The 12867-nt window shown below is 37.3% G+C and overlaps 1 protein-coding gene across 3 annotated transcripts; it reads right to left on the bottom strand.

Annotated features, from left to right (window-relative positions):
• On the bottom strand, nt 1–9069 carry rab6a (RAB6A, member RAS oncogene family). 3 transcript variants are annotated; one of them, XM_042008230.1, is made up of 8 exons: nt 8560–9065; nt 5935–5993; nt 5777–5830; nt 5021–5126; nt 4698–4809; nt 3855–3948; nt 3153–3219; nt 1–1546 (listed from the first exon to the last, which is right to left on the bottom strand). In XM_042008230.1, exons 1-8 carry the CDS (start codon nt 8627–8629, stop codon nt 1482–1484), a joined length of 627 nt encoding a protein of 208 aa, XP_041864164.1. In that variant the 5' UTR covers nt 8630–9065; the 3' UTR covers nt 1–1481. The 3 variants fall into 3 exon arrangements, 2 of the variants coding, with proteins under 2 accessions (XP_041864164.1, XP_041864163.1); XM_042008229.1 differs by lacking the exon at nt 3855–3948 and adding an exon at nt 4331–4424 and having other exon boundaries at nt 8560–9050; XR_006012916.1 differs by having other exon boundaries at nt 1465–1546; nt 3153–3948; nt 8560–9069.
• Between the last annotated feature and the right edge of the window lie 3798 nt (nt 9070–12867).

Consider the following 12867-nt stretch of genomic DNA (forward strand, 5'->3'; position numbering starts at 1 on the left):
TTGACAAGTATATATTTATTGTTTTATTGAAAACCATTCCAGACAAAAACGTTAAGGGTTACTATGCTATACAAATTGGACTCTCCTCCAAATGTTCACATAAAAATTGCACAACATCATCAGTATAATCAAACTCCCACTTAGAGGTGGCAGACAGAACAGCAGACACTCATTTATTCTGTTAAAGGTGGTCCAGTTGGATGCATAATTTTATTAGAGATTCAGGAGGTTTTTATTTTTTTTTACCAAAAGTGAAGATATTAACAGCAATATAAAAGAAGCATGAAATCGAAAAGAAATAAATATTTCAAGTCATTGTAAATTAAATACACGTTGATCAATCACTAAGAAAAGATCGATGTCAAAAAGTAAAAACAAGCAAATAAAAAGTCTTTAAAGTGTTCATACAAGGTCAAACTCAATCTATATAAACCCAAAGCCATGGAAGCCCACTACAATTAAAGTTCAAAAGGCATAAATCTCAAAATCTATGCTGTATATGGTGAGTTTTAAGTGAAAATACTCCTTATACACTAAAGAAATATTTTGTAATCTATGACACTGCAGCTGTGGTATTTAGGGAAAAACCAAATAAATCTATTCAAATAATAAAAAAGTAATTAAAAAAATGAAAGCCAAGGTTAAAATAACTGCTCTCACAGGATTTGTGAGGGAGCAGGGAAGGACGGTAAACATGGATGATAACGTCTTGTGGTGTATCTCTGCTGGATTGTGATAATGTAGTGTAAAAGCGTAGTTGCAGTGTGTTTTCTTGCCATAATATGCTTGTAAATGATTGGAGAACTCTGCTGGTACAAGCAATTTAAAGTTTTAAATAACATGGCCTGCTGTTTCTGTCTTCATTTGGATCAAATTGCACAAAAAGTGTTTATACAGAGACCCGGAAAATGTTAATGATTTCCCTAAACACAAAAACTTGCAGGACTTTCCTGTAGTATTTCAAACAGTTAAAACATTTTTTTGCCAATCAGAACAGCACACCTGCTGACTGACAAACACTCACAACATCCATACTGTGCTTATTAAGCTTAAAGCAACATTCCACTTTTTAAAGAATATTTTGACTCAAACAAATACCTTGTTTTGCTGTCCAAAGCATCAGTACATCATCTGACTGTTTGGTTTAAAATTCATTTTAAGAGAAAAACAACACCAATGTGACTCCTTACTCTGGTGCCACTACTGTAATCTGAAACATCAGGAAACAGGAAGAAGGTAAAATGGCGAGCTTCAGCTGTAAATAGTGTTTCAACGCATGTTTGTTACAGTGCAAATATTCACTCTTAAGTGATACGTGTCTTTCAGGGCATCCAAATGAGAGAGCAGGTTTTCTCACTGGCTAGGACAATGGATGCAGTGTTCTCATTTAGACTGGGAAACAAAGATGGGTGAAGTGAAGAGTACATAAACAGAAAAACTGACTGGGTGGCAGAAAAAATCCTATTCCACAGGCAAGAATATTAGCAGGAACAGCCTCCTTCACTGACGGGCTGCTCTGGTTGCTTCTCCAGCTTGATGTCAATCACTGAGGGGTGAAAGAGTTAAGGAACAACAGAAACATATTCATTTAGCAGTGACGAATACATTTGGTTGTTGCCCAGTGACACACTGACACATGAATGGAGAAAATTAGATCTAACTAACAACCTTAGAACAGAAGGATGGCCACTGTATCTTCTGGGCAACAGCCAGACTTCAGATGAAGAACTGATGGTAAATACAGACCAAAACTTAAAAAACAAACAAACAAAAAATGCCACTATATTAGAGGGTTTAAAGCTGACCCAAGTAAAAACCAATGGATCTCACACCAGAAGCTCAATCCACAAGTAGAGTCAAAACAAAAACAGCAAAGAAACCAAAGCAGAATTCAGAAGAAAATACTTTTATTTGTATAAACTGGACCAGGGGAACCACACAGACTACTATGAAGCAGCTCAGCCTCCACCAGCAGAAGGATCTAAACTGGCACCACGGCTGCCAGCTACTCAGTAAGTAAAATAGCTATTGGCTGTCCTAAAAGTCGCTTAACGCTGCTAAATGACATCGTCATCTAATTTGCATAATCAGCCTGGAACATATAGTTGTAATGGAGGCTGCAGAGGAGAGGAATGTTGTGAGAGGCAAAAATTGATGAAAAGACAACCTATAAATGTTAAGACCAGATAAAAAAGATAATAAAATTAAATAAAAATAAATTCAGTCAATATTTTCTTTGTTTTTTAATTTAGTGTGGTTTATTTTTTAATTAGTCTACAATATGTTACAGCACTTTTAACTTTTTAAATGTTTCTGTTCACATTTCGTTTATAAACATTATTATCTGACAGTAAGCCAGGGCGGGATCAGCCAGCAGCAGCTTTTATTTTTCAGCCTGGTCATGAACCAGAGGTGAACATCTCTGAATGCAGCTGGGAGAAGAATAAAGTACATTCTTTCACGCCAGTCTCCAAAAGTCTCCAATAAAAAGTCGCTAATCGATTTTTTGAAAGGAAGTTGCTAGAGGGGTCTGCAAACTCGCTAAATATAGCGACAAAGTTGCTAAGTTGGCAATACTGACTGGCACAATGGATCTCCTCTGCCACTGAAGAGGTATAATATATAGGATATATATTGTATAGGACTGATCTAAAGTCCTATACAATTATTTTGCGCGTTCCATGTAATGGACTTCTGCTTCGTTTCAGGCCAAATGCTGATGCCGCTTTCCATACAACTGGGAGAAAAGTTTCCTTCCCCCTATTGAGCATAAAGTCTTCTTTAAATTAGGTAAAAAAAAAAAAAAAAAAAGAAAATCTCAAGTGCGCCTAAACCTTTCTAAACATACGAGTTTTCTTTAAGGTCATGAATATGATTCAAAACCTCTCTGACGAACCAAGCGTGTTTTATTTATTCAAATAAACCTTTGGTGGAGTGTATTTTTGGACCGTATGCACTAAAACAATCTTGAGTTGAAAAAATAGGTTTGAAGGGACTTGTGGGTTAAACAACAATAGCAAAAAGTCACAATGCTACACAAGATTTTTCCTCGTGGCAGACACCTGTGTGACATGGCATGTCAGAGCGAAAAAAACCTTCCAATTCGCTCTTGTCATGACAGACTAAAACACTGACATGTACACAAAGGATACTGTCTTCTCTGCTCTTGTCCTGTGTGGTATCCATGCCAGGGAGCGCAGCTGCCACACGACGGAAAAGCTGGAGGGAAAGAATTAGTTGGATTTTGTGAGAAACATGCTTAAAGCAAGACAAAAACATAAAAGAAAGTGAAGCTAGCATGCATAGTATAATGCAATCATATATGATTTTTCATAGGTCCACCTAAAGCTTGCACAGAGGAAGACACCCATCAGAGTTTTTGCAAATTTAACTGTAATAAAACAGCTTGTGTCTGAGCAGCTGCAGGGACATATTTCTGTGCATTGCCAGGGGATTGAAAACAGGATATGGTTGTATCTTATTGATATCTTGCCCTGGAAGCCTGGAAAACTTTCAGGAACTTAAGGATGGTAATGCGATTTAGATGATGATGATCTTTAACATGCAGATCCCCAATAAACTGCATCAAATGACTGGATAACATAAAAAAATATGCTGGTATTGTGCTAATCAGTGGAGTGCAGCTTATTGGTTTGCAAACTCTGACCCAGCTCTATTGCTTTGAGATCAAAAGTTGGCCGATGTAAATACTTAGAGCAGATGGGAGAGAGTTTGAGAAACAAAATCCATGCACCTCATTGGAAGTCAATGTTTAAAGCACTTCTTGTGAAATAAAAGCCAATCAGTAGAGAGCATGAGTGCCATAAACACACACAAAGATGCACACCCTCTACCTGTTTGACATTGTAGCCTGTCTTTGCACTTGTTTCAATAAACAGAACATTCATCTCTTTTGCTCTCTGTTCTCCTTCCTCTGTGGTTATCTGTCTGTGATGAGCCACAAGTCACAGCCGCACAACACAAGAACACAGACAGGAACACGCACACACACCGCCACATACAAGAGAGGAGAAAAAATATATACTGATTATGTTGAAATGTATTAGCAAGCCGTGCCCCTTCCTGCTGCTGCTGCCACCGTTGCTCCACACTAAAAGCCTCCCAGATGACTTTCAAACTGTTCAGTATGAAAACCTGATAAGTCATATTCCGGGAAATACACATTTGAAATGCAAATAGGTTTTTTATATTATTGCAAATTTGGACAAAGGTCTCTAACATCTCAATTTACTGGGGGACTTTTGGAGATGTAGCCTGGAAGGCAGCTTCTGCAGCAGGTCTACAGAGCACGACTCACACACACCCTTACCTGCTTTACATTGTAGCCCGCTTTCGCACTAGTCTCAATAAACATTACATTTAGTTCTCTGGCTTTCCGCTCACCCTCTTCAATAGATACTTGCCTGTGGTAGACAAGGGGGTTAAAAGATGCACAGCAAAGAATATAACTTCATTTAACAGGAAGATAAAATGCATCATGCACTGGACACTTGCAAGAAAAATAAGAAGAAACAAAAGTCTGCTAGCTTTGATATTCATGTAGGAGACATACAACTTGTTCCAATGCTGCAGGAAGGCTAGAATCAACAAGCCACCATAAAGAATAAATGGCGTCATTTGGCATTTGCTACTTGGAGAGACAGCTTGCACAGAAGCAAGAGGGAAGAACAAGTTACCTTTTGTCTGCAAGGTCTGTCTTGTTTCCCACCAGCATGATGATGACATCACTTCCTCTCTCTGTTCTGACATCATCAATCCATTTTGTAGTTTGTTGGAAAGAGTTTACATCTGAGAGAAAGACAAGGAGAAAGCAGGAAGCTGATCATCACTGAGCTGGTCAAGGTCTGAGCTGTGAAAACTACTGGGTTTGTGAGAAAACTTATGTTAAGTGAAACTTCTCATTGTTTTTCTTTTTTTTTTTTTAACAGAAATGAATTTATTCTTCAACAAGTCTAAAAATTTAGAAGAAATACCAGACAGCCAAGGTGGCATCACCTACTTGTGATGTCATACACTACGACAGCAGCAGCAGAGTCTCTGATGTAACTTGGGATCAGACTGCGAAATCGCTCCTGTCCTGCTGTGTCCCACAATTGCAACCTTATCTGTGGGGCAGGAACAGGATGGGACGAAAAAATAATAAAAAAAAAGAAAAAAAAAAAAGAGGGGATGAAAGTAAAACAAGAAAAACAAATAGACAAATGAGCTACGTTAATGTGGCAGAAAGCAAATTGAAAGAAAACCAAATAAAGTGAGACTGATGGGGAAAAGATAGCAAGAAAACAGACAGAGCATTGTGCATGCGGGTAGTGAATGACCATCAGAGAGAGCAAGCTGTCTGGGCCTGGAGAGGAAAGAAATAAATAGTCACCCTTCACTTGTCATCAACCCTCCTCTCTTGATCAAGTAAGGTGTGCTTAATTTAAAAAATGTAAAGAGAAATAGATGGAGGGGCAGGAAGGAGAGGAAGAAAGATTTCAGTTGAAGGTGACAGCACACACTGAAAATGAAGACTGTCCTGAGGGTACAGTATACTGATCACACTAACGTGGTAATATAATGCTGTGGGTGTGTGTGTTTGTTAGAAATAACCTAATCCAACTGATAAAGGTTTAAGATAAAACATGTAAGAAATCGGCATGCGAGCGTCCATTAACATTCGTAGAACAACTTTACTGCCTGATAATCTCCTCCATCTGGACTACAACCAGCTGCAACAAGATTGGTTTACTTGAGGTGATGAAAACAAACTTACTGTTCTGTCTTCAAGGTACATGGTTTTTGACAGGAAATCTATTCCTATTGTGGCCTGAAAATAGATAATAATTAGTTAGATGTGCAAAGCACTATTCAATTAGCATTAATTAGCATATTATAAGCATTATTGATGAGGTTTAAAAGATGCAGACTCACTTGGTAAGTATTGTCAAAGCTGTCATACATGAACCTGGTGATCAAAGACGTCTTTCCCACTGAAACAAAATGAGAGATGAAGGGATTACATTTTTAGATTTTTAGTTCAGCTGTTAAGACTATCATTTAAAATAGAAAATAAAAAAACCCGAAGCTTTCTAACAAGGGTTGAAAATCAATAAGTTTAACTACATCATTATTATTCAACTATACAATGACATACTGACATACTGACACTGAAAGAGTTAAAAGCTCAAAGTGATGTAATCAAATATATTGTTAAACCATCAGTCCAAAGGTCAGTGTTTAATTTCTGACATCAATATTCTCTCTTAATAACATTATTAAACTTCATGTATTCCTTGTATTCTGTTCTGTTAAACAAATGAAGCATTCCCACATTTAAAAAGCTGGAAAAGGAGCCTCTTATGTCCTATAAGTCTATAATATCTGTTTCACTGTATTTAACTTAATTATAATTTCAACTTTACATTCAATCCTCATCATAGCAGCAATACTTGTTATATTAAACCAGACTGTCCTAGATTTCTTGTGGGGAAATATGGGTACCATTGCGCCCGTCTTCTGCGCATGTAGTCAGGCTTAAAAATGGGTCTCTGATAAGGCTCACACCTACTACATTATCAGCAGTAAGTACACTCAAATTGTTCAGAAAATTATAGGCAGTGAACTAAAGTTGACAGCAAATGTTATGCAACTACCAATTTGGTTGTCCAGTAAAGACCATGTTAAGTATTGTTTTTAAAAGTTAAAGAAAGTTCAGAAGAAAGTGGCACTGACAAGTTTGGTTTTTGTTCTAGTTGTTATTGCCACAGCTTGTTATTGCCTGCTGCAATGATTTAGGTCCACACTTACTATGAAAATTATGATGCCATTTATCAAAGTATTCCACATTTTTTAATTTAAATGGTTTAGAAAATGTACTTTATATTTAATAGCAAACATCGCTTCTACAACATCATAGAAGACAGGACTCAAGAAACTGCTCTGAGCAAGGGAGTGGAGCTCCCCAACCTCATGGTGTTTTTGCTGAGCTCAAGTTACATTATCAGTTTCAATGTGCATCAAGTGATGGTGACATAGCTAAAGCCAACACAGCTATTTACAAGGCAACAGGGAGCCACAGCTGATTACACACCTCCTGACAAACACAGTGTCTGCCTGCCTTATCTTGATCAGTCACATCACAGGATACAACACATACAAAAAAAAAAAAAAAAAAAAAAAAAAAGGTTAATGTGTAAACAAAAATCAATTATATGTAATCCCCAAATTCAGCTCACAATTTTTTTTATTTTATATACTATTTTAATTTATATTTATTTATTATTTTTTAACTGTAGAAAGCCTATGTATACACTGCAAGTGTCACATTTATACATCATAAAACAGGTTTATGACACTGGCTGTCTGTTCGTCAGAGAATAGACTTTAAAGGTTTGCTGCTGGTCTATAAATCTCTGAATGGTTTAGGACCAAAATACATCAGTAACCTATTGACCTAATATGAATCTACCAGAACCCTCAGGTCATCTGGATCCAGTTTCTTATCAGTTCCCAGAGTCAGAACCAGACATGTAGAAGCTGCATTCAGCTTCTATGCTCCACATGTCTGGAACAAACTCCCAGAAAGCCTCAGATGAGCTGAAACACTCAGTTTATTTAAATCCAAAGTAAAGACCCACCTGTTCTCTGCTGCATTTAATAGTTTTTATTTAGAAGTCCAAATCTGTTTCTTTTAAGCTAGAATTTTTTAAACTTACGTTTTAATACTGTTTTAGCCAATGTTCTTTCTTTTTACCTTTTCTTTTGTTTAATGTTAAATTGTTTTTCTTGTATTCTGTAAAGTACTTTGAATCACCCTGTCGTTGAATTGTGCTATACAAATAAACTTGTCTTGCCTATATCTAAAAAGTGTGGGTCCATAGTATGAGTTCCCTTCCCCCTGTACTTTTTTCCCAGTCTAAATAAAGCCTGTGTTTAGTTTGGTTTTAAAAGGGGATAATTAGAGGGGACACTAGGAATGCTACCAGTCATGTTAAGGTAATTGTGAAGCGCCCCAAGGACACACACACACACACATATATATATAGTGTTCAGTGCATTGCTTACATATAATTCAAATCAAACTCAGTGTATTCTTCTTTGACAACAACAAATACAATATCTTAAATAAAGATAAATAAGTTGTTTCCCCCAAGCTAACAAATAATGATAAAATGCACATTGTAATACACAGAGAAAAAGTTTAATTTCCATTTAATGTTTCACGACTTCACTGACATCTTCAAAGCTTCGTATTAGCTTCTACCGTATGTGTATGCCATATTAGCACAACACACTTTGCGAGTTGACTAAGAGGTGAACAAGACCATTTCCACAAATATGAGTCATCTGGCAGAGAGTTAATCACTAGTTCATAAAGCCAGCGTGGACATGCAGACATACCTAATCACCCGTGTCGCAATGCTATCACTGTGCTAGCTAACTGGTTGACGTTAATCACTAGACCAATCCATTAAACTCAAGTGTCAGCTTTATGCTCAGCAGAGTACAATTCAGATTCAACAACAGTTATAGCTTTAACTTTTGTGACATGCTTACCACTCTGTTCTCCGAGAAAGACCAATTTGAATTTTCGTAAAGGGTTTCCAAAGTCTCCGGCCGCAGACATGACTGAATCAAAAACCCTGACGATATCCTTCGGGAGCTTCCAAGCTAGCCAGCTAATGCTAGCAAAACCAGCTGTTGTTTGTTATCAACGTCCGGGATCCGTAGCGTTTCTCAGATCTTGCGAAGCCTTTTAACGGGCTACTTGTTAAGGGTTGCTGCTCTACAACCACTCCTTCAACCTTCAAGACACTTTTGGATTACTCAGTAACTACTGCTCCCAAGTTAGCATTACTACAGTCACTCTGACATGTCTACCAAGGAGCTACCCCGGACCACTTCTTCTTCGGAGACAAAGTTAGCACTGTTTAGGTTGTCAGCCACATTGCTTTGTTGCCCCCTATTGGTAGAGCAAAGACGCATTGATTAAAACAATAAATTATCTGGCGCAAAATCACACGAATAAATGAATTCACCATGAATGGAGACGGGTTGGATGTTAAATAAAGCCCATGCTTCCAGGCATGCGTTCATCAGCCGGGACCATAATGTACAAACAGCTAGCTAAAGACCAAAACATAAAAGAGAGTTTGTGGAAGAATGTGTTGTGTTTTTATATATATATCCATAAGAGGGCGTCCTAACATCATAACCGAGATTACAGTAAACCAGTTTTATGATAATCTAAACGGTAATGTAATAAATTGCTCTGAGAAGCCTGGCTGTCACTGATGCTAAAAGTACATGTAAATATTTTTTAAGTATAGTTATATTTGTTAAATTAGTATTCTTCTTCAAATATCCGCCTTACAGTCAAAGGTGGGCTGGGATATTTTTGTCAGAGCTGCATTAGCCCTGTCATTTCTAATTAAATTCAGTTCTTATTATTAATGTATTAATTTATTCACTGAGCAGACACAGTAAATCCCTCATCCTTTTTTCTTTCTTTTTAATATCTTTGTAAAAAGAGACAGAAAGGCATATCTTTTTTGCACACTATTTTGATAATATTAACCAATCTCTGTCACTGATAAAAATGAGCACTTATTTTTGCTCAGGGCAAACTATTTTGAGATATTGGTGCATTGTGCACATGTGCTGCCTTATTTTCAGTTTATTGATGCCAGGTTTTGCTGGCGACCTCTCAACATCAAGCCATCTGGCATTAATTATTTCTGCAAACAAAATTAAATCTCAGTTTTGGGTGGCAGTATGTATGTGCAAAAGTAGAATTTTAAGGCCTGCTATGTCAGACAATTTTCCAAATTATTATCAAACTGATGTTTACAGGATCCATGGTTGCATTTATTTTAATTGCTCATGACCTCTAGCTCATCTGACAGCAGCTGTTCTGAAGGCTGAAGCCCTGTGGCAACATGCAGGCTGACTTAATTTATCTGCCGATATGACCACAAACCCAATCAGGGAAAAACAAAGAACATCATTCTTAAATTCTTTTATTTGAAGTATCACCACAATATCTGGTCCTCACCAGGTCTTGATATTGTGAAAAAACAATCTCAGATAAACGTGTTTTAAATAACATTACAATGTCTTTATTAATTATTAATTAACAGTCTAACTGAGGCCTGTAAAGTCTGAGGTGTAGCTATTTTTAAAAAAAATGATTTAATTTAATTTAATTTAATTTAATTTAATTTAATTTAATTTAATTTAATTGCTCCTGGAAAGACTGGCAGCTGTCTTGAATGTTTTAAACTTGTGAATAATTATTCTCATTGACGAATGACAGATTTCAAATTGTATAAACAAGGCCTTATAACCTTTAGAGATTGATGGGCAGCAACAACAGCTTCTCTCATCACTGTTGATGTCTTTCCTCCTTGGTGTTGTGATCTAGTATTATCACACCCGAGTGCTCCAGATCAGCAAACTGCCAGAAATTCTGCATTTAGTAGTGTTCACTATTGCTGCTAATCAATTGATCAAATGCATTTGATTAACAGCAACTCACTGTTACTTAATTCCCAGGTAAGGGTCAAGGATGTACTTAGTTTTTAATACACTGTTTCAGCACTTTGGCTCAGTATTTGTAAAACAAATAACGTCAATGTGTGGTATGTCATGATTTGTTGTTCATCTAAGATTTATTTGAGGATCCGGTGAGGGCTTAATGATTAATTTTACTATTGTGCTTGGATACTTAAAATCTTGGAATTGAAAGAGTGTGAACTTTCTGTTTCATGTTGCTTCATGAGTGGAGGCATTTGCATAAACAATCCATGGTCGCATTGCATATTTTTGTATTCAGTAAATCTAAAAAAATAGATTGTTCTTGAAATGTGTCTGCACTTGAAAGAGAAAAAAAGTAAATTCAACAAAATGTCAGCATACTAATCTTGTCAGACAGATTTAATTGATGTGATATGCCTGAGTTTACAAAGAGTTTTCAGTGACAAGATGAGTGCTTATAGAGCCAAAGGCTTATTTAATATCATTCATATCAAGAATGTTTTTTATAAGATACTTTACGTCTTCTCTTATATTTTCCCTGTTTCTGCTTCTTTTGCAAGACAGAAATAATCTACTGTGACACGTTTATGAATAAGCCAAGGTCGGCTCTTTCTACCTGCATTAATTTAAATTCCAAAGACAGATTCAACATAATCTCCCATTTATTAATAATAATTTCTTTTTCCATATTTCGTCAAGTGTCCTGGTATTGGGAATAATTTAACTTTTTTTATACATCTTAGAAAACATTACATATAATTGAATATTAGTTATTCTCGCAAGATATTTTAAGTGTTTAAGGACAGTAAGAACAGTTTATCTGTTATGTTCTCATGTTTATTTTCATAAAATCAAAATAAACTAAAAAAAGGAACATTCCATATTTTAAACAGTAGGCCCCTAAAGAATGTACCATGTATGTTCCTGCCAAACCTTTAGTTGTCATTCCTGGTTATAAGCATGCACTCATAGCTCTTTCTTATATTAGGAGCCTAGTGCTTGTAACCATATGAGTTACATTTGTGATGCAATTTATATGGTTGATTGATGTAAGTAAGGTCTGTGGGATGTTTCCGCCTGCTTTAGTTGGCTGTTCTAGGTCACTAAAGTGAGGACACACACCTGAGCCCCTCTCATTCATGCCATCCAGCTCTTGCCGGAGCACCAACCGGCTGATGCCAGTGTTTCAGCTGCTCTGTTTGCAACCCAAGCCTTGCTAAACTAGAGCCATCACACTCCACTAGCCCACCTCCCCTACCTGCTTAAGCACTCTTACACCATATGTCCGTGCTAAGGGAAAGACCCCCTCCCCATGTCCCCCCGCGGAAGATGCTGAATTGACAAAATCTCCTCTGCTCGCTGTTTCCCCCAGCAAGTCTTGCTCTTTATCTCTTTTGTGCACACATTTGGAGGGATTCTGCATGTGGGTTGCACAGATTGTAAAGGTTAGAGTACATGTTTGTGATTAACGTGTTCATCCCACTGCTGTTGGCCCTATTTTAAGGTGGTCTTAAATTTTTCGAGAACATCTCAAGGGCATGCAATTGACTCTGCAGCGTAGTAACTGTCAGTTAGGAAAGCATGTAATCCAAAATCAAAAAGGCGGAACTAAAAGGAAGTGCAGTGGAAATGAACTGAACTTGTCACCCCAAGCCATGACTAATTTCACTCATACTGGTCTTATGTCTCGCCACTGAATCGTTTATTTCTGGGAAACCTGACTATGTCTTCAAGATAGGAAACTCCTGCTGTGACTCACATCTTGAAAACAACCCTGTGGTTCTTTTTTTGAGTATATCCTCTGTTTTCTTGGCTCTTAGATGAAGGTATATGCCTGTATTTGTCTGGTGAATGTGAGTTAACTATATTCCATACATCTGCTTGCTTCAGTGGGTGTAATGGAGGGAGACCATCACATTTCCTCTCCACCTTAACATAAATCTGATGAATGCTGCTTTCAATGTCACAGCAACGTACAATATAGTGTTCATTTCTCTTGAGAGGAGAGAACATCGCGACTTTAATGGAGGGTGGGTGAGGGACAGAAAGATAGGATGTGGGAAGGAAACAGAAAGGGCAAGAAGGTTGGGTCAGGGTAAAATAGGTGTGTTCTCATGGAGAAAGGGAGGAGATTAATGGAGGATGCAGTCTTGCGGAGCCACAATTCTCCTGTAATCCTCCTCCTGGAAGCATGGGCTTGATGATGTGTGAAAGAAACTGAGGAAAAAAGAGGAAGAGAGTGAGCGCTCCTCAACTGGAACAAATGATTGCAGTGAAGTCAGGGCAGGAGGCAGGGTTAGATCTCAACTCCATCTTTTCTGGGCAACA

This window comes from Melanotaenia boesemani, chromosome 15 (assembly GCF_017639745.1).
Source record: "Melanotaenia boesemani isolate fMelBoe1 chromosome 15, fMelBoe1.pri, whole genome shotgun sequence".
In the NCBI taxonomy this organism is placed as follows: Eukaryota; Metazoa; Chordata; class Actinopteri; order Atheriniformes; family Melanotaeniidae; genus Melanotaenia; species Melanotaenia boesemani.

Excerpts from the sequence above, each read along its gene's own strand:
- rab6a (XM_042008230.1), bottom strand. The coding sequence starts at position 8,629 with ATGTCTGCGGCCGGAGACTTTGGAAACCCTTTACGAAAATTCAAATTG. Across the intron at positions 5,831-5,934 it reads GCTTTGACAATACTTACCAA|GCCACAATAGGAATAGATTT; the intron begins GTGAGTCTGCAT and ends ATCTATTTTCAG. Across the intron at positions 3,220-3,854 it reads CAGGCTACAATGTCAAACAG|CTTTTCCGTCGTGTGGCAGC; the intron begins GTAGAGGGTGTG and ends CTTTCCCTCCAG.